The sequence below is a fragment of the Thunnus thynnus genome, chromosome 10 (assembly GCF_963924715.1).
Source record: "Thunnus thynnus chromosome 10, fThuThy2.1, whole genome shotgun sequence".
In the NCBI taxonomy this organism is placed as follows: domain Eukaryota; kingdom Metazoa; phylum Chordata; class Actinopteri; order Scombriformes; family Scombridae; genus Thunnus; species Thunnus thynnus.
Window position 1 is genome coordinate 30,040,380 of NC_089526.1, and position 21,538 is coordinate 30,061,917.

Here is a 21,538-nt window from a genome sequence, read left to right on the forward strand (position 1 = left end):
ATTGTGTACAGAACCTCAGGAAGCTGAAACAGAGATAGAGATCAATTTCTCTGCACTCTGCCTTTGCATTAGACATACAATATGTATTTGTATGGCCTATTCCTTCTATTCCTTACATTTACCTTATTCCACCCCACACCTCTGTTCATACTATCATAGATGGCAAGTATTGATACATTTTGGACTAAAGGAATAGTTAGACATTTTGGATAAATATGCGTATTTCTTGCTTAGAGCGAGATAGGAAGTTTGATACCACTCTCATGTGGTTAGCTGGTTAGCTTAGCTTTGCACTAAGACCAAAAACGGGGGGAAACAGCTAGCCTGGCTCTGTCCAAAGGTAAAAAAAAATCAGCACCTAATGATATATTGTTCTTCTTCACTATCAAAGAGAACAGATCCAAACCACTCATAAGGTTTCTTTCACCCCTTTGCTTCTTTAGAAATTTGTGGGGTTTTTTTTTTTTCAAATTTGGCATTCTGATTTGAAGAAGTTACAGTAAATAGTCAAAAAAATCGCACTTTTTACTGGCATTGGGTCACACTTGGCTCACTTCCTGAAAGGATGTTCACACCCAAACTGCAGCATAATACCTGAATCAGCTAATCCGACTCATCAGAAACACATCATCAGATATCACAATGTGTGAAATTTTATGAGAAGGTGTGAGGGTCAAAAAGACTTTCTGTCAAGGCCATGATTTGCAGCACAGGGTAAATAAACCTACCCGTTGCTTGCCCATATTCTGTTAAGCAGTACCATATCCATCCACCTGATGGCAAACTTAATCTGTTTTTGTTTTTGTGCAGAATACACCTGTAAATGTCTTTTTGAGATGTTCTTTTAGGTAATATAGTATCTAAGATGACATTGCCTATTGTCTTTTGAATCTGGATAAAGTACAGCAACTGAGGAGCTAAGAGAGAAGATATTTAAGCCCAACAAATGTGTGACAAGCAAATTATATTGTAATCATATCATATAGACTGTACACATATGCTATGAGGGAGATAACAACAGACTGATTGGCAGCTAATTTGCTTCTGTAAGAAGCTGAGTTGTTCGAGATGTGGTATATATATATATAATAGGATGTGATAAGGTAAAGATAAGAATTCCTCTGAGGCATGTAAGATGTGTTACATATCATCTCCCACACTGGATAAACTGGAGTTATGTACACTTGATGCTTGTGTTTCATTGATTGTTCTTGTCAGTGAGCATGTACTGTCCACCCACACAGCAGCCTGACAAAATGCAAATGTGCACTGTGCAATAAATAAACACTGAAGACTTCATGGATGGGCAGCTTTGCTTAAATCCACAGGTTTTGAGAGAATAATTTACTTTCTGCAGCAAGTCAATATCATTTAGCAGATAATGCAGAGAGTTACGTTAAGGTCTAATTCAGTCTTGTGGAACCATATGGGCTTAATGAGTTTGCTGATCTGAACCCAATCACATAATCAACATTAACCCATGTTTCTTTGTCCCTATAGGCTCAGGGGTGCTGGTGAGAAAAAGCAATCTGACTGAAGATTTAACCTAGGGCGGTCCAGGGGCCTCCCTAGGTGACTTTTTTTTAATGGTGCAGTTTGGTGCATCCTGGCCAAGATTTTTATCCCTGGCAAAGGTACCTATTTATACATGAAAGTATAAAATAAAACATCTTAGCTTCAAAATGTATGCTACTAGTGACGAAGGAGTCCTATTTCTCTCCTTACTGAACAAACTTGTAGGCCTACTTATTTTAACTATCCAACTATATTTTAGAATAAAAACACAAATACATTTAGAACAGGATAAGAATTTATTTATATTTTAAATATAATTAAATGTTTCCAGAGCAGCAACAGTAATGTTTACAACAGCAAAGTCACTATATAAACTCAATAATATCTCACTGAGAAGAAAACTAATATGTCAATAAAATAAATATTATTCCTGGCATGGAAATACTGAGTGAAGTCACTGTCAGTCATTCCTCAGCTGCTGATGTGATTCACTGGGAGCGGCTGCTTTGTCAATTTGCTAAATTTCAACAGTTCGGCTACATACAGACGGCTTTAGCTTGTACTCGTGACAATTCACCAGAGCTCTTGCACTCATGACCTATAGTAAGACAAAGTCCGTTGTATTGCTTCATTAGATAAAATGTGCTGAATGAGGCTGGCGCATCATTATGTGGGTCTAGCAAGCAAAAGGTATGAGTTATGACTAATGTTTTGACAAACTCCTGCTAATAAAAGTGCACTAAACTTTAGTTGGTGGGTTGTGAGCTGTAAACTATTTGTTGTATTCACAGATTTTAACCAATGGATTTTCCACATTAAAGCAGAACATACCATCCTGATTGCTTACATGGAAATTTCCTTTTTCTTCAAATGCTATGTCGTAACATTGTGTTGCAAAGTGTGAGTCACCAGGAAGATCCGAGGTGTGTATAAATACAGACATCTTAAAGCAGCAATGACTTGCAGAGAGAACAGACAGTACGACAGCATCAAAGTTAAGAATGGCATCAACCATGGAAAAACACCAGAAGGGTAAGAATCTGTGAGACTTTGGTACAACTTTTCACTGGACAGATAATGCATCTATTTTACTTTAGAAAGATGACACAATTACTGAATTACTGTACATTCAAATAAACAAATGTTATATTAGAGATAATGTAGCAATTACAGGGGCTAATATTGGATTATTATTACTGATTTATTTATATTGATGTGATGTTTTGTGTAATATAACAGCAAAGTAACTACTTGTAACTACTTGTAACTACAGCTGTCAGATAAATGTAGTGGAGTAATGAGTACAACTGTCACTCTGATATGTAGCAGAGAAGTATAAAGTAGCATCACATGGAAATATTTAAATAGAATGTCAAGTTTATACTTAAGTGAAGTAATTTGAAGTTACAAGTTACTTTCCGTCACTGCCTACAGATTCACTAACAAACACAAGGCAGGTCTGTATAAGAATATTATTTAAAACAGTCAGACTTCAGTGATACTTATAATAATGTAATTTCATGATATATCGTGACTTTTTTCATTCATTTAGTAGTATTTATTTCATAGGCAGCAGGGAGGGCTGCTTCCACCTGTAACACCTGGTGTGGGCTGATTTTAGGTCAACTGTTGTGCATTGATGAGGAAACGCAACTTTAAAGACCCAAATGATCAAGTGTGTAAGATGTGACACCAGCCTGACAACCTAGAACTCTATGTGCGGTAGAGGCACATAGAGAAAGTGAAGAGAAGGTAGGAGGAAGTAGGAACATTCTTAGCTTCAGAGAGCTGCAGAGGGTGGGTGTGTTGTTTTAATTACATAATTAAATTGAATCTAATATGTAGGGCATGAAAAAGTTGTGTTCAGGTATAGTATATCTGAACAAATGCAAAACAATTCTTTCTCAAAATACACCCAGAGTTACTTTAAATGCTTATGATGTACTGTAAAAAGTTCAACTTCAATGTAAAGGCTAACAGGAAAAGTGCAGAACACCAGGAAAAAGATTGGTCACTGAGTCATGTTGCAGTAACCTCTAAACTGAGGTAACAATTATTCTTGGCACACATTTCCCAGAAGACTTCAGGAAATAAAGTGATGACACTGACACCAAGCGTGATATTGTATTTTATTTTTATTTTAGCTGATAAAGAAAAATTGTAATTTGAGGTCAAAGGCTTTAGAAAAAACCTGATTTTTGACCACATAACACAGACAGTTTTGTATTTTCAGAGGAGAATTGCAGTAAAAACCAGAGCCCCGAGGCAGACTGTGTGCAACCAGCGAAATGTCCTGTTGTCATAGACGACGTTCCCCTGAATGGCCCCACTTTGAACGTACATGCAGCAGAGGGCTTCATCAACCAAGCCATGGCCATCATTATGGAGGATGCAGTGAAAAAGGCCACTGATGTCCGAGAAAAGGTAACCAGTGTAATTAATTCTCTCCAGGTGCAGCATATTCAAGGGAATCTTAAAGGGCATCTTTGGAAAGATTTTATTCAAATATGCTTCCAGTATATGTATTAGGACTACTGCTGCCACATTGACATTGAGATGTTTGTCCATGCTGACCAGGTTTGTGAGTGGTGTCCCCCCGAGCAGCTGAAGGAACTGTTGGACCTTGAACTGAGAGACAGAGGAGAGTCTGAGTCCCAGATCCTGCAGCGCTGCAGAGATGCCATCAGATACAGCGTCAAGACCAGTACGTCTTCAAGCTTTAATGAATTACTGTAAGATCAGAGTCAGTTCAGGGGGTCCAACTCAAGAAATGTTTCCCTTACAAAAGTAGCTCTTATAACTAAATGTAGTTGAAATAAACGGACTGGATAGCTATCTATGTTGGTATCTCTGTGGCAGTTTAGAAACAGAAAGTGGGCTGCTGTGTGGTTTCAGGTGGTTGAGGACTGTAGCTGCCACTGAGAACACTAAGGTCATGGACTCTATATTTTTTTCTGGGAATTTGGGCAGAATCTGGGGGGACTTTTCATCGTACAATAGGCTGATTCTTGCATTCAGGATGGAGTATCCAGAATTTGATTCCTGGCAGTGTGGAGAAGAATTTGACATCATATACACTAAACTGAATAAATAATATATACATTTTTTAAATAAAAATGAAAAATGACAGAGCTTTTTAATGTTGAAAAGTTTCAAAAGGACAGTTGTTGATATTTTGACTGTCGCCAAACCAGCACTTTCTCTAGGACAGACAGAGATTTATACTTACATGAATTGTTTGGGCAAAATGATCCAATGCTGCAGCATAAATGAAGTTAAATTTGCAACATCATATACTCATCGTTTTTTGTTCTGTATCATTTCTGTAGCCCATCCTCGTTTCTTCAACCAGCTGTATGCAGGGATGGAGCCCTACTCCATGGTGGCAAGCTTCGTTATAGAAGCCCTCAAACCCAGTCTGTGAGTCACGCAACTTATAGTCATAATTAAGTCACATTTGTAAATATTTGTGTAGAAACCCAACAGTATTCTTGTACAACCTTTGAAATCATCTTGTTGTAATAATATTGTTCATAATGTATGGTCTCCATCAGGTACACCTATGAGGTGGCTCCTGTCTTTACTCTGATGGAGGAGGCTGTTCTGAGGAAGATGATGGAGATGATCGGCTGGGAAGAAGGAGGAGACGGAATCTTCAACGCAGGTACGATCGCTGACAGCAACTAGTGTTTACACCTCTGTTGCTATCACAATCTGTCTTTATTGTTCGCTAATCAATTCTTCCACCTAAAAATGTGTTACATGCAGTGCCAAGGCAGATCAATAATGATGTAATCATTTTGTTACAACAAATAAAAATCATCCTGTGTGCTGTTTATCCTCCAGGTGGCTCAATGTCCAACATGTATGCCGTGAACTTAGCCAGGTACCATCACTGTCCTGACATTAAAGAGCTCGGCCTCTCTGCTGCTCCACGACTGGTCATGTTCACATCACAGGAGGTAGGTTTTACTGGAACTTATCAAGCTTAAGAGCTAATAGTCTTTTTTAGACCTGAGTTAAACATGTAAACGTATATTTGAAGTAACCTCTTTCTCTCAAATTAAAGATTTAATGAAGATACTGAGCTAAGTAGCTGGATGTTTTTCCTTCATATAATTTGTCTGTGTTAAAGCTCCTGTGCACCTTTGCAATTCTAAATGAGCAGAAAATTGTTTGCCAGTCAGTTTTTCACAGAAATGAATTACTTACTTGCTTGATTAAGCAGATTAAATCAGTCCTCATCACGTCTCATGAGGGACACTTAGCTCACAAATGTACCAGACCTTTACAGTTTAACTATGGAGAAACACGAATTACATCTGATATGTGTGATTATATTCATCTTGGTTGTTGAGTTTGAATAAATGAAGCTGACCAGAGCAAATACATTTTGTTGACAGTCTCTGTTTAATCTCTTTCAGTGTCATTACTCCATTTCCAAAGCAGCAGCTTTACTGGGCATCGGCACTAAAAACGTTTACGTGGTTCCATCTGATAAAAGGTAAACTGCTTTTCCCTCACACTTCATAATCCTGCCTGATATCCTGATTCCTCCTCTGTGAACAGAGAGGCCTCACTAGTGCCAGTTTGACAGTTAGCATTATGATGATGCCTTCATGGTGTTTCCCCACCATTTCTGTGGAAATTAATTTTTGTAGAACGGAACTGACACTCAAGACATTCATTCTTAGAAACATCCTCCTACTAACTAAACCACGGAAGAAGTTTGCAACGGAAGTCAGGCAGTGAATATAGTTTCATCTCAACATAAACTGACTCTTGTGTCACAAACTGAATGATGAATTATTATGTGTGTTTGTCAGAGGGAAGATGATCCCCTCGGCTCTGGAGGAGTTAATAAAGGCTGCTAAAAGTGAGGTGAGGAAGCCATCTTACCTGTTTAGGGTTTGACTTGGAGAAACATTGCTTTACATGTTCTCAAATGTTGCAAAAAGCTGCAATATCACAGAATAAAATCTAGTTGTGTTTGTGTTCAGGGTGCACTTCCCTTCATGGTAAACGCCACAGCAGGGACCACTGTGCTCGGAGCGTTTGACCCCATCGAGGAAATCGCAGACATCTGTGAGAAGCATGACCTGTGGCTGCATGTGGACGTGAGTTTATTCATTTATTCATTCAGTCATTCATTAGCCAAAAATCTTGTCTTACTATCAGTCTAAATCTCTTTTCTCTTCCCTCTTCTGCAGGCATGTTGGGGAGGAGCAGCTCTGATGTCTAAGAAACACAAACACCTATTAAAGGGCATCCACAGGTAAACAAATCAAAGCAACATTCCTGTTGTTTTATAGCAGTTTTATAGCACTGTAGCTGTTGCAGTCATAAGGAAGAAGCATTTTGACGTCAGCTCCTGAAGTGTGATTGCTACATACATGGTGAAATGGAAAACCAGATGTGTTCAGTGATAACACACTGACTGTAAACACTCTCCCTGCTGTGCTGTTTGTGTCTGATAAGGGCTAACTCTGTGGCCTGGAACCCTCACAAGATGCTGATGGCATGTCTGCAGTGCTCTGCTTTCCTGGTCAGAGACAAAACGGTAAGACTCAATTATCACCTGATATGTCTTCTGCTCCACATAAAGCAACATATACAGTTCAGTGGTACTCAAGCTTTTTCTCTGGCTCGTGAAACCATATCTGTGTAGAATGAACCATTTCAGATCGTTGAATTTAATTGTCAGGAGAAGTGAGGCTGACAACTATTAAATATTTTACAGGAGAAAAACAGTTTAGATAGGCAACTATATGTATATGAACATCTCAGGAATTTCAACTTTAAGTTGCCTCTTTGAATGTATAATTAAGGGAGAAAGAGAGTTAAAGGATCACAGATATTGGATATGATGGGGAAATGAATTTATTTAAAGGGGATATATTATGCATCTTTCCAGGTCTATATTTTAATCTGGGGCTCTACTGGAATATCTTTGCTTGATTTACAGTTAGAAAAACTCCTTATTTAACTCATACTGACCCTTTACACATCCCCTCATTCAGCCTCTGTCTGAGACAGGCCATTTTAGCTCCTCTCTTTAAGGCCCCTCTCCCAATGAGCCCACTCTGTTCTGATTGGCCAGCTTCAGGAAGCTTCCCCTCGAGAGACTTCCACCGGTTGTGAAGGCTATGTCAACAAACCGTTTTTTACTTGAAATATCAACTTCTTACATGCATAAATATGAGAGTGGACAACACAAAAAACATGGAAACATGGAAAAACCTTACTACAAACCTTAGCAACAAAGGCTACAGAAGGGATGGCCATTTATGGGTATGGTAGCAAAAAATGTTGCAAAGGAAGCGCTCAGAGCTAAATATGTTTTTGAACTTTGACCATGTTTAACATAGATAACTGACATTGTAACATTATACTATGTATAACGGACCAAACCAAAAAAACACTGCTGAAGTGAATCCTAAACTCAAGTCCACCCAGTCCAACTTGTACTTAATGTGTGAATGTAACATTAAGCTGTAAGAAAGAACAGAATGTGTTAGCTCTTAAGCCACATGGATGAGTGAAATCCTCATTCTGGGTCTGAAGCAGACCAGTCAGGCACAGTTCAGTACAGTGTAGTCCTCTTGTAGTTTCACATTAAGGTGAGATGACTGAGCAGTTTTGTCTGTCAGAGAGCTGGAGAGAGGCAGAGGTACCTAGCGTTGAGTCTGAGGGACAGTGGACAGTTGACATATTCTGTACAATATTAACTGCAAAAAATCCTGTTATGTCAGCCACAGCTTTGAAGAAATGGTGTGACATTTTGGGAAATGCGGTTATTTTCTTTCTTGTCAAGACCAAGTTGAGAAGGGTGATACCTCTATCAATATGCTGGAGCCAGCAGCTGGTCAGCTTAGCTAGCATAAAGACTGGAAATGTGGAGACAGCTAGCCAGGCTCTGTCCAAAGGTGTAAACTGTTTAAATCTGAGTGAACACTGTATGTTCTTACTAATCTTATGTGTTGATTCACAGTACACGTTTTAATGTGTGCATGGCCAAAATGTACAACTTCTATGTTCACACTGTAATGATCAACCAACCAGTCTTGACGTGGCTGGTCACACTGAATGCAAACAAAATTTGTTCAAACAAGACAATCATGTCCTCAATAATGCTCACAAAAAGAGAAAAGCAGTGTGCAATTCTACTATGAACAGAAAGGAAGAAGAAAAAAAGAAAAATATGAACCAGCAAATGGAAGTTCAGCAAAGCATGGTCTCAGTCAAGTCTGCAATTAGCTGCAAGATGTAAGATACTTCTGCAAAAATATTAAAACAAGCCCACTAGTTTATAACCTACAATAGTTTATAGACTGTATATAAAGATGGACGTAGCAAAGTGTGATGTCACCCATTGATTTGTGTTGGAGCTGGTTTGAAGCCCAGAGTTGCAGTTTACTGTCGGCACCATCCGTTTGGAGCCAAGACTTTTCAAATAAGCAGCGCGGGGTGTTTCCTTACACGCTGGAAACATGCCCCGCTACCTCAGACTAAAGCTAATGCTAACTTACTGGGAACACCAAGTGGTGCAGATTTGTGGTAACATTAGCTAACTAACACGGCAGGTATCATTATCAAGTAACATTAAATTTATGACAATATTGCAACAATAGTCTGACTCAGTGCAAGTCCAGGAGCCATGGAGCAAACTGTCAATCACAGCTGTCACTCAACACCCATACGGCAGACGTCAAAGCTACTATTTGTAGTGGAGCAATAATTACCAAATTATTTAAGGGACTTCCATATTGGCTTCATTTTCAGGCTGTGGTTGTTGCTGCTTGTATATAACAGCTGTTTGGACAGAAGTCTGACACAGAAATGCTCAAACTGTAGACAGCCAACCTTTACTAGTTGGGGCGACTGTTTCAGGGTTTAAAATCTGGTATAATCCGTCAAGTGTCTGTCTGGTTTAAAGCTTGAAAAGGATCTTAAAGGATATCAGGAAGTCACTGCTTCCGGATTAAACAAACAAGATATAACATATTAATTAGTGAGCTTTGGAGGTACTGATGGGCAGACTTTGTTACCTTTGGACAGAGCCAAGCTAGCTTTCCCCCCAGTTTTCAGTCTTTATGCTAAGCAAAGCCTAAACAACAGCCTCATATTTAACAGACATACAGTACATAAGAGTAGTGTCGATCTGCTTGTCTTACTCTTGGTAAAAATAAATAAACATATTTCCCAAAATGTTGAACATTATTGTTGGAACTTAATTTCTTTAACTGGCTGTTTCATAAAAACAGGCAGATTGTTTTTTGTAACTGAATTATGCTGATACAATACAATGATTCAATGTGTAATAACAACCCTTTCTATTTTATTATTTAAGTGTTTTATTTTATTTTAGTCTATTGTTGTGTGTGATGTGATGCTAGACGGTGCTGTTATAATACTTAAATTTCCCTCGACATTAAAAGTATTTCTTATTCTTATTCTTACAGTAGCTCCCTTAAAACATGTCTTGTGGTAACCAGGGAGCAAGTGTGAGATTTGTTTAATCCTGTTTGTTATTATGGATACACTTTGGATAACATTTTTCTTCCTGTGTTCTCATTTTGAGTGTTAATGCAATATAAAAAAAAAACGTTTATGCTCAGGGAAATGAATATATGCTGTATAAACAATTCTTGTCATTGTGTCTCATCAGAATCTCCTCCAGCGCTGCCACTCTGCTCAGGCCTCCTACCTCTTCCAGCAGGATAAGTTCTACGATGTCAGTTATGACACAGGGGACAAATCCGTCCAGTGCAGCAGGAAACCAGATGCCTTCAAGTTCTGGCTGATGTGGAAGGCTTTGGGAGCCAGCGAACTGGAGCAGAGGGTGGACAGAGCTCTCGCTATGGCCAGGTTAGTCAGAGGAAACAGACACACTGACAGGATGGCCAAGTTGGTTAGACCAGGTTGGCCTACAGCCAGAGGGTGGTGCAGATCTTCTTTAGATGTTAATAAAGTATTCTCATGACAAAATCTATTATATTAATGTGTTGTCACCTAAAGCTAGTGGTTTTTCAGTTGCTCATTTAGATACAAACAGTTGTTGCAGTTCAAATGACAATCTCAGAGCCCCAGTAAAACCCATGCACGCTAACTGATGCTCAAGTCATTGTTAGACATCAAATCAGCTCTCAGAGTTGATTTAGACAAGAGAGCTGTTAGACAGTGCACTCTAGTGGTATTTTTTGTGAACAGTCACATTTCTTACAGTCATCCTGAGACATACATCTCTTCTTCTCTTATTTTTATCTCATGGCTTTTTCTTAACTGATGGTAATTTGTGTAATTTGTGTTACTATTCTAGATTATTTTTTAGAGTAGAGTGAATTGCAACACTTGCCAAAGATGAGGAGCATATGAACCTAAAGTGAATATACCATGATTACTGTGATATTCTGAAACTAAATGTGCAGGTTTTTTGCAGGTATCTTGCACAAGAAATCAAGAAAAGAGAAGGATTCCGTCTGTTGATGGAAGTAAGTTTTTCCATAATTTCACATAAAAACAACACTGAATTTAGTAGAATAAATACATTTCAATTAAGTTTGTGACATATTTAAATAATTAGTTATTTCTGTAGTAGATGCCACATTTTAATATCTGCTTTCCTGTCTACAGCCTGAATATGCGAATATTTGTTTCTGGTACATTCCACCAAGTCTGAGGAACCTTCCAGACAGCCCTGAGCTCTGGAAAAAGCTCCACACAGTAAGTAGCCAGTTACTGAACAGGGATATTTTACAATAGAGGATAGTCAAATTCTCCTATGGTTATCCCAGCTGAGGTGCTTGAATCAGCCATTGATCGACAGCAAATCAAGACTTTTGCACAGATCTGGTTACATAGTATGTTTGTTAGGATGTTGTCAGGACTCTCAGTCATTGCAGTGTCCCCTCTCTCCTCTTGTAGGTGGCCCCTGTGGTGAAGGAGCGCATGATGAAGAGGGGCAGCATGATGGTGGGCTACCAGCCACATGGAGACAAGGCCAACTTTTTCAGAATGATCATCATCAGCCCTCAGGCCAGCAGTCAGGACATGGACTTTGTCCTGGATGAGATACACAATCTGGGAAAGGACTTGTGATGAACTGTCAGTGTCGATGAAAAGCCTTTCTGCCCCTCTTTATTCATCTTAAAGGGATGGACTTGTGGACAAGCAGGTCATTCTCACCATCATCATCATACATCTTCTTTCTTCTTGTGATAATTTTCTCAGTTGTTTTTGGGAAACTGTACCTGCTGGATTCCACTGAGCATATGCTCGTTTACAAAATATCCTCACAGTTTCCTCACCTATGAATTGAAATGGCTCAACTGTATGTCTATCAGTAGATGTAAAGGGGATACTATGATTTAAAATCGTTTTTGTTGAATGATATTATCTGGGTAGTCAATGTGTTTATACCTGTCGCTTTTTTACATATGTGGGGACCTTCTGGGACTTAATGCAGGATCCCTTGAGATCCCCAGAAAACAAGTAATGTGTGTTAAATGAAGTGAAAGACAGGAAAGTAATTTTATTTAGAGGTTTGCCATGTCTGTCAGGAATATTTAAGCAATAGAGACTTTTGTATTGTTTGTGTCTTATATTTATATGGTTTGGGGTCAATATGCTTACAGAACCTGTGTCTTCATGTTGTGCTCATGAGTCATGTCTCATGTTGGCTGATCTTCAGCTGCTCATTTTTTGTGACAAGTGAGTCTTGGATTGTGTTTCTGTAGATAAATGTGGTTCCATTGAGGAAAACGTTTTATAACTGTTTTAAATAAACTAAAAATCTTTTGCTTACAAGTGTCTATGTATTTTAATCAAACCCCAAAAAGAAACAGAGGTGACCATTTATTCTGTGCATCAATAGTAATATACTTTAGCTCTCACCACTGATCTGAGAAACAAACTGGATGTTTTACCAGACCTCAGCAAGTCAACAAAGGTCTTCTACTGTAGACTTAGTTGGACAGAATCAATAGCTGGAGAGCAACTTGAAAATCACAGCCCGCCTTTGCGTTTATCCAGCTAAGTGAAAATATCTAGCAGGTGTCACTGACCTAAAACAGGTGAGCAGTAGATCCATGAGCTTTGTGCTCCTGTGTAAGCACATGATGAGTGAGACAGCAGCTAAAGTAGCTAAAGAGACAACAATAAACATTCATTCTCTCCATCAGTAGAGAATTATTGCACAAAGAACACCTTGAACATCTGTTTTTACTAACAAAAAGCTTATATTTGAACGTGACCATTAAGAGCTATTTCCAAATGTTGTGCAGCAGTTGAAGACCACAGTTGGAGTCATCAACATCATCATAAAATGAACAATTATTCCGTAAAGATATGCCAAAGAGCCATACATACATTACACATCTGGATTTGGATGAGTCATGGAGTCATTATGAGCATCAGTCCATGTGTCAGAGGTGGAAGGAACATAGTATTCAAACTATAGATGTGTGTGCAGGTAAAGAAAGCAAATATATATCATAATCTGTCATCATCTTAATAGTAGAATATCCTGTATGCACTCTGAGCAAGCAAGAGTTTTGTCAACCTTGAGTGTCACTAAAATTGCTCAAATCTAAGCAGCACAACCCTGGATCACTTCATATGAGAAATAATGTCTTATACAGTGTCTTCTCTGATCAAGTGATCATGAGCTACTGCACATGTCTTTCTCCAGTCAATACTTTGGAATGTGAAATCTAGGACTTTTCCACCTGCACACAAATAGGATCAAGTATTTAAAATCAATTTGGTATTGACTGAAATATGCCAGCAGTATCCAGACTTTTAAGTACTGAAAGTTGGCCTAGAATGATCTTACTATTCTTTACTTATTCTTTGATTAAATTTTAACATTTGATTTCATCCTTTGTTAACTGAAAAAAAAGTTTTGTACAAATGCATGTTATATATATTTTTTAAAGCTGCACTAATCATTATTTTTATATGCACAATTGATCATGTAACTGTGAATCAATCAACTGTGAATTATCACCTGGCTCTGTGGTTCCCCTCAGTTCTACAGAGTGTTTTACTGTCTTTCAGTTCATTATTTTGGTTTTGTGACTTGCATCTTTACTGTTTTGGTTCAATCTCACTGCTCTCATTTTCAGCAGCAGCAGGTGTTTTCAGCACTGATAAATCCACTGTATGCTACCTGCCCATAACAGACAGCAGACATACAAAGTTAGCTGCTAGCTAGTGAGCATAGCGCAGCATTTAGCAGCTAGAGAGCCAGATACACTACGTCCCTCAGGAGTTAATGGATACCAAAACAGAGCTATCAGTCATTTAATACAGAGTAAAAGTAAAGTGTATCTCATTTGTTTAAACTGTGCAATAAACTGAAGGGTGAAAATGATTTGCCAGGGGGTTATGTGGTGGACTACTTGTTGGCCGGGGTGGGACCAGTAACTTCCTGGAATCTCCACTGGTTGCCTTGTGTCTGTATTTCCCAAAATGTCCAATGCTTTAAAATATCCCTGTTCAGTAATTAATTACTCACAGTGTGGTAAGTTTTTCCAGAGCTCAGGGCTGTCTGGAAGCTTCCTCAGACTTGATGGAATGTACCAGAGACAAACATTCACATAATCAGGCTGTAGATGGGAAAGCAGATTTTAAAATGTGGCATCTATTAGAGATATAACTGATTATTTAAATATGTCACAAACTGAAATGAAATATATTTACACTGAATTCAGTGTTGTTTTTTTGTGCAATTATAGAGAAACTTACAAAAACTTACTGCCATCAACAGAGGGAATCCTTCTCTTTTCTTGATCTCTTGTGCAAGCTACCTGCAAAAAAGCATGTTTAACTTCAGATTATTGCACTAATGAGGGTTTAGTACATATTCTGGTAAAGTTTGAATGCTTCTAAACTTTTCAATGTTGGTACTGGATTTTGTAATATGTACAAACACTCAAACATTCTTGGTAGTACTGTGATTCCTCATAAATATACAAGTAGTCTACTATACACTAGTAGTCTGTCAGTTTAGGTCAGGTAACAAAACATCAAAATCTTTGTTTGATTCAAGTGTTTTTATTAGAATTTTTCATTATCACCCGAGGAGAAAACGCCCTTCTTGTCTGCAGCATGACATCACCTGTCTAACCAACTTTGCCATCCTGTCAGTGTGTGTTAGCTGCAGCCCTGCAGTGTGTCTATTTCCTCTGACTAACCTGGCCATAGTGAGAGCTCTGTCCACCCTCTGCTCCAGCTCACTGGCTCCCAAAGCCTTCCACATCAGCCAGAACTTGAAGGCATCTGGCTTCCTGCTGCACTGGATGGATTTGTCCCCTGTGTCATTACTGACATCAAAGAACTTATCCTGCTGAAAGAGGTAGGAGGCCTGAGCAGAGTGGCAGCGCTGGAGGATACTCTGAGGAGACATACAGTCAGTAAATATACATTTTTTTTTTACATCCATTTGTGGATAATGCAGTAAAACTCTCAGGGGGCTTCTTAGCTTAATGCCACACTGCTTACATTCACACATATAAGTTAGACTGGCTTTACTGTATGTGTTGCTTTATGTGGAGCAGAAGACATATCAGGTGATAATTGAGTCTTACCGTTTTGTCTCTGACCAGGAGAGCAGAGCACTGCAGACATGCCATCAGCATCTTGTGAGGGTTCCAGGCCACAGAGTTAGCCCTTATCAGACACAAACAGCACAGCAGAGAGAGTGTTTACAGTCAGTGTGTTATCACTGAACACATCTGGTTCTCCATTTCACCATGTATGTAGCAATCACACTTCAGGAGCTGAGGTCAAAATGCTTCTTCCTTATGACTGCAACAGCTACAGTGCTATAAAACTGCTATAAAACAACAGGAATGTTGCTTTGATTTGTTTACCTGTGGATGCCCTTTAATAGGTGTTTGTGTTTCTTAGACATCAGAGCTGCTCCTCCCCAACATGCCTGCAGAAGAGGGAAGAGAAAAGAGATTTAGACTGATAGTAAGACAAGATTTTTGGCTAATGAATGACTGAATGAATAAATGAATAAACTCACGTCCACATGCAGCCACAGGTCATGCTTCTCACAGATGTCTGCGATTTCCTCGATGGGGTCAAACGCTCCGAGCACTGTGGTCCCTGCTGTGGCGTTTACCATGAAGGGAAGTGCACCTTGAACACAAACACAACTAGATTTTATTCTGTGATATTGCAGTTTTTTTGCAACATTTGAGAACATATAAAGCAATGTTTCTCCAAGTCAAACCCTAAACAGGTAAGATGGCTTCCTCACCTCACTTTTAGCAGCCTTTATTAACTCCTCCAGAGCCGAGGGGATCATCTTCCCTCTGACAAACACACATAATAATTCATCATTCAGTTTGTGACACAAGAGTCAGTTTATGTTGAGATGAAACTATATTCACTGCCTGACTTCCGTTGCAAACTTCTTCTGTGGTTTAGTTAGTCGGAGGATGTTTCTAAGAATGAATGTCTTGAGTGTCAGTTCCGTTCTACAAAAATTAATTTCCACAGAAATGGTGGGGAAACACCATGAAGGCATCATCATAATGCTAACTGTCAAACTGGCACTAGTGAGGCCTCTCTGTTCACAGAGGAGGAACCAGGATATCAGGCAGGATTATGAAGTGTGTGTGTGTGAAAAGCAGCTTACCTTTTATCAGATGGAACCACGTAAACGTTTTTAGTGGCGATGCCCAGTAAAGCTGCTGCTTTGGAAATGGAGTAATGACACTGAAAGAGATTAAACAGAGACTGTCAACAAAAATGTATTTGCTCTGGTCGGCTTTATTTAATGATGACTGGTTGAATCTACTTAATCAGCAAGTAAAGAATTCACTCCAAGATTAATTTCTGTGAAAAATTGACTGACAAGCAATTTTCTGTTGTGAAGGTGCATGGGAGCTTTAACACATACAAGTCATATGAAGAAAACAGTGTAATGCACAACTATGCAAAATGCAGTGATTTTTCAGTCAGATAAAATCAACCTGTTTAAAGCAGCTTCCTTAACTCATGAGAGAGTAACTGAAAAAAAGTTCCACGAAAAGGCCAAAAATCCAACAATGACCTGATCAAACTAAATATAACACACACTTAAACTGATATTGACTCTTTTAGGTGGCTAAAATATGTTTTGCTGCTTGCCTTGTCCACAGCAGTACATTGCTTAGTTTCCATGCTGGTACTCGTGACTGCTTCTCCAAACTAGGAGCATACCGAGCATTGGTAGCAGGTCTCTGCTGTGTGTGTGTCCAGAGTGGGGCCATTTAGAAAGAGACTGTCAAAGAAAACTGGAGAACATTTCGCTGGATGCCTCAGCTGTGTTGCAGGGCCCTGGCTCCCCTACACTGGCACAAAATGAATCAATAATTAAAGCTGCAAGCAGCGATGAATGGGCCCTCGCGCCTCCGCGCACGTCGGGCCGCGGCGCAGTCAAAGGGCTTCTGTCACGGGCATGTCGATGTCTTCAGACCCGGGCTGTTTTCAGACAGTGCAAGAAGGAGATAAACATCACTTCCTTTGTCCACTATTTTGCCTGCTGCTGGGGCTGCTTTGCTGAAATTTCGTAGGGGCCGCGATTCAACCAGTTTGCAGCACTGATGGAATATTGTCATGTAGACATGTTGAGGACGGGAGTCTTATCAAACATGCAAAGTCTGGTGCAGACTGGAGCATGTACAATAGAGTTACAGCAACTTCCTCTGTCATTGTGAAACATCAAATCTCAACGGTGCGAGGAGGAGAATTTTCTGCAGGGTGAGACATGTCTGTCTTGCTCACGCCTGTGTCATCAAAATTATGCAAGTTTTGGGCACTTTCACTTGAATTTCAATTAGTAAATTGAAAACTCTTGATGAGTTTGTGTGTAAAAGAAATTCATTCCCTAATTTTCATCGAGTTTATTTTTTAGAAAAGTAAAGACTTTTAACCCACATGACCTGTTGAAAGTTTATTGAAATGTGTACTGTCAGGTGTGTAGAGACAATAAGTAACTGCAGCTGGACACAGAAAAATACTCATATATTTGAATGGAGAGTGTGAGTGAAGCTAGCCAAGCTAGGTGCTCGGGCCCTAATAAAGGAAAAACTGCAGTACAGAGCTACAAATTTTAGTTTTGATTTTATTTTTCTGCAGCACTTTATCACTAAACTGTCACTCTCACTCCATTTTTTCCCTTCCCCTCATAGGTCATCCCCACTGCTGAATTATACATGTAAGACTCATAATTATTGTAAAATAAATGATAATTAAAGGTGCAAGCAGCGTTGAACAGGCCCTCGCGCACGTCGGGCCATGACGCAATCGAAGGGCTTCTGTCACGGGCATGTAGATGTCTTCACACCCGGGCTGTTTTCAGACACAAACAAAACTTCATACAAAGTTTGTATATAATGTACTGTAAATATATAGACCTTTCCGCTATATCCTATAAAACTGAGCTACATTCAACTGTCACACCCATCCCCCGCCTTACTTCCCTCCTTCTTCCTGTCATATTGAGAGCAGGATTTCAGAGTACTCTTCTTGTGAAATATCCTCATAAATCCCATGACTTTGGCCAGATCTTACATTAAAAATCACAGTTTAGTAGGAATTTTCATCGCAAATCCATTGATACCGGTTTGAAAGTGGTCAGACTTATAATTTAGACGTCAGAAGCATCTGTTTGACACAAAGTCCATGCCCAGAGATTGCCTCCCCATTGGTTTACATTGTAAGGTGCAATGTGGCACTGCAACTTTCGGGGCTTATAAAATCTAAACCATTCAAATTATTACAAAGTTTTTAATAACTTTTATTCAGCACAGTGTGATAAGTCATGTATTAAAGTTTGAAGCTGATACCATTAACGCCCTAGGAGGAGATAGCGTTTGTTCAGGGTCCAAAATTGGCACAAAGTCATACTTTGATGGGTGTATTGTGGACATCCTGTTGGATTTAGGTCAGGGGTGTCAGCGTATGATTTGTAGGTCTTGATGAGACGAATAACTGAGTTTTGGTTTGATCTCTCTATGACATTCATGACACTGTATCCTATAACATGCCTTGCTGTTCAGAAGTAGTAAGTAGTAAGAGTAACCAGATGAGCCAGAAATGCAATTTAATATATTTGAACACCTAGACCGGCTAGACCGGCTTTTAGATAGTTTCAGGCTTCATTTGATCACACAAGACTACACTGCTGAGCCCAAGCCATTAACTGACAGAAGAGCTGGCTGACCTCTCTCTCTTTCACCTTTGATAGTGTTTTTTTTTATATTCAGTCAAGGGCCGTATTTATCATGGCAGCAGTCCAAACTGTAAGCACGATTAAACTCTCTCAAACCTCAAACACCTCAAACTGCTGCTTATATCTTGACCTTGATCAAGATATGACTTGTTATTCAGATGGGTTTAACTCCTGGTTTATTTGGCTTTGTTGGTACTTGCCTTTCTGAGTTTCATCTTGATTATTAGGGCCTGAGCCCCAAAGGGACGAAGACCATCTTGTATCTGTTCTGTTTCTTTCTTTCTTTCTTTCTTTCTTTCTTCATTTTCTCGCCACTTCAGACCTAAATTTGACCCCCTAAACATGTTCAAAAACTCACCAAATTTGGCACGCACATCAGGAGAAAAATTCATCTGGTGAAAAATTTGATAAAATGTAAAAATTATCCCCCAAAGTGCCAAAATGTGCTTTATAGCGCCACCTATGTCACTAAAATGGCCGCCACGGCCCGTAGGAATGTCGTAGAAAGATCGAACCACAACTCAATTATTTGTCTCATCAAGACCTACAAATCATACCCTGCTACCCCTGGCCAAACAAATGCTATCTCCTCTGAGGGCGTTAATGGTATCGGCTTAAAACTTAACTACATGACTTATGACACTGCTGATCAAAAGTTGTTAAAAACTTTGCAATAACTCGAACGGTTTAGATATTATAAGCCCTGAAAGTTGCAGTGCCACATCACACCTTACAATGTAAACCAATGGGGAGGCAATCTATGGGCATGGACTTTGTGTCAAACAAAGGCTTCTGATGTCTAAAGTATGAGTCTTACCACTTTCAAACCTGTATCAATGGATTCGCGACGAAATTTCCTACTGAAAAATGTAATTTGTAATTAAAGATTTGGCCACAGTCATGGGATTTATGAGGAGATTTCACAAGAAGAGTGACATTCTCCTCTCCAACTGAGAGGGGGAGAGAGAGAGTATAGGAGGGGGGGGGGGGGGGGGGGTTTAATGGAGCTCATTGAGTGAGAGTGACAGTTTAGTGATAAAGTGCTGCAGAAAAATAAAATCAAAACTAAAATTTGTAGCTCTGTACTGCAGTTTTTCCTTTATTAGGGCCCGAGCACCTAGCGGTTCGCTCACACTCTCCATTCAAATATATGAGTATTTTTCTGTGTCCAGCTGCAGTTACTTATTGTCTCTACACACCTGACAGTACACATGTCAATCAAACTTTGACCAGGTCATGTGAGTTAAAAGTCTTTACTTTTCTAAAAATAAACTTGATGAAAATTAGGAAATTAATTTCTTTTACACACAAACTCATCAAGAGTTTTCAATTTACTAATTGAAATTCAAGTGAAAGGGCCCAAAACTTGCATAATTTTGATGACACAGGCGAGAGAAAGACAGACATGTCTCACCCTGCAGAAAATTCTCCTCCTCGCACCGTTGAGATTTGATGTTTCACCATGACAGAGGAAGTTGCTGTAACTCTATTGTACATGCTCCAGTCTGCACCAGACTTTACATGTTTGATAAGACTCCCGTCCTCTACATGTCTACATGACAATATTCCATCAGTGCTGCAAACTGGCTGAATAGCGCCCCCTACGAAATTTCAGCAAAGCAGCCCCAGCAGGAGGCAAAATAGTGGACAAAGGAAGTGATGTTTATCTCCTTCTTGTACTGTCTGAAAACAGCCCGGGTCTGAAGACATCGACATGCCCGTGACAGAAGCCCTGTCGTACGTGGGGGCGCGAGGGCCCGTTCAACGCTGCTTGCAGCTTTAATTATTATATTTATTCTGTAATGTTTATTCTAACATGCCATGTCATGTAGGGCCTGATGTAGCAGATCTATGAAATAAATATATTTATTTCATAATGTGCATTTTAATGGGAAGGACATTGAGTTTACTTGCTATGAAATATGCTATTTAATAAGCATTACATTGCCTTGATATGGTATGTATATGCAACCATAACTGGATAACTATAGATATTGCTAATGTTTGATTGTTTTATGACCAACTAATGAAAATTATAATATTCCTATAATTTTTTGTAGATTTGGCTCGTGTCTAATTACTTTGTTTAGGATTATCTTATTCCTCTACTATAATTCCTGCAGTCACCTACAGGATTTGAATAGGTGTTTCTCTAAGATATATCACATACAGTAGATCACAAAAATGCGTTTTTACTTTATATTAACATCAACTTACTAATGGCTAAGTAGGCTTGCCAGAGCAACATGTCAGAGCAGCTGGAGTGTTTTGTAGTGGGGAACAGTTCAAATGTGATTTCAGTGTTTTAATCAGTGGTTAACAGCTTTTTTTTGTGTTGCAAAATTACTATTATTATTATTATTATTATTATTATTGTTGTTGTTGTTGTTGTTGTTGTTATTATTATTATTATTATTATTATTACTACTACTAATTATAACAATTGCAAAGTATACAGAACGCCACAGTAATACTTACCATTCAAGTGTCTCTCCATCTCTTAACTTGATGCTGCTGTGTTCTGTCAGTGCAGCTCATTTCACACTTACAGTCAGATGTATCTATTAATACTCAGAGGGATGGACTCTCCTGATGTTGTGGAATTCCCCATCTGACAGGTTATCTTCAGTGTACCACACCTGTCTTTAATAACAATACCATTAGATGCAACAATACAGCAGTTGTTGAGCAATATCAATCAATCAATCAATCAATCAATTTTTATTTATATAGCGCCATATCACAACAGAAGGCATCTCAAGGCACTTTTCACATAGAGCAGGTCAAACCACA

At 39.1% G+C, this 21,538-nt stretch overlaps 2 protein-coding genes and 1 long non-coding RNA gene across 3 annotated transcripts in view; 1 reads left to right on the forward strand and 2 right to left on the reverse strand.

Annotated features, from left to right (window-relative positions):
* LOC137191953 (uncharacterized) overlaps window positions 1-21,538 on the reverse strand; it is a 300,725-nt gene that overhangs the window by 163,834 nt on the left and 115,353 nt on the right. The gene's annotated exons all lie outside the window — the stretch shown is intronic.
* Window positions 1,891-12,401, forward strand: LOC137191942 (acidic amino acid decarboxylase GADL1-like). The gene is made up of 15 exons (XM_067602446.1): window positions 1,891-2,547; window positions 3,749-3,939; window positions 4,093-4,219; window positions 4,845-4,935; window positions 5,070-5,179; window positions 5,362-5,477; window positions 5,940-6,019; window positions 6,342-6,396; window positions 6,516-6,632; window positions 6,726-6,790; window positions 6,994-7,075; window positions 10,184-10,383; window positions 10,955-11,006; window positions 11,149-11,238; window positions 11,440-12,401. The coding sequence occupies exons 1-15, from the start codon at window positions 2,517-2,519 to the stop codon at window positions 11,611-11,613; spliced, it is 1,581 nt and encodes a 526-aa protein (XP_067458547.1). The 5' UTR covers window positions 1,891-2,516; the 3' UTR covers window positions 11,614-12,401.
* On the reverse strand, window positions 13,902-16,692 carry LOC137190640 (acidic amino acid decarboxylase GADL1-like). Its single transcript, XM_067600163.1, has 9 exons — window positions 16,660-16,692; window positions 16,166-16,245; window positions 15,787-15,839; window positions 15,548-15,666; window positions 15,390-15,454; window positions 15,105-15,186; window positions 14,708-14,911; window positions 14,273-14,320; window positions 13,902-14,123 (listed from the first exon to the last, which is right to left on the reverse strand). The coding sequence occupies exons 1-9, from the start codon at window positions 16,690-16,692 to the stop codon at window positions 14,025-14,027; spliced, it is 783 nt and encodes a 260-aa protein (XP_067456264.1). The 3' UTR covers window positions 13,902-14,024.

What these genes read in the sequence shown, in the direction of transcription:
- LOC137190640 (XM_067600163.1), bottom strand. Translation starts at nt 16,692, where the DNA reads ATGGAAACTAAGCAATGTACTGCTGTGGACAAG. An exon ending in CTATTAAAGGGCATCCACAG is followed by an intron (nt 15,187 to 15,389) that starts GTAAACAAATCA and finishes GTGTCTGATAAG; the next exon opens with GGCTAACTCTGTGGCCTGGA. An exon ending in CTCTCACTATGGCCAGGTTA is followed by an intron (nt 14,321 to 14,707) that starts GTCAGAGGAAAT and finishes TTTTGCAGGTAG; the next exon opens with CTTGCACAAGAGATCAAGAA.
- LOC137191942 (XM_067602446.1), top strand. Translation starts at nt 2,517, where the DNA reads ATGGCATCAACCATGGAAAAACACCAGAAGG. An exon ending in CTATTAAAGGGCATCCACAG is followed by an intron (nt 6,791 to 6,993) that starts GTAAACAAATCA and finishes GTGTCTGATAAG; the next exon opens with GGCTAACTCTGTGGCCTGGA. An exon ending in TCTGGAAAAAGCTCCACACA is followed by an intron (nt 11,239 to 11,439) that starts GTAAGTAGCCAG and finishes CTCCTCTTGTAG; the next exon opens with GTGGCCCCTGTGGTGAAGGA.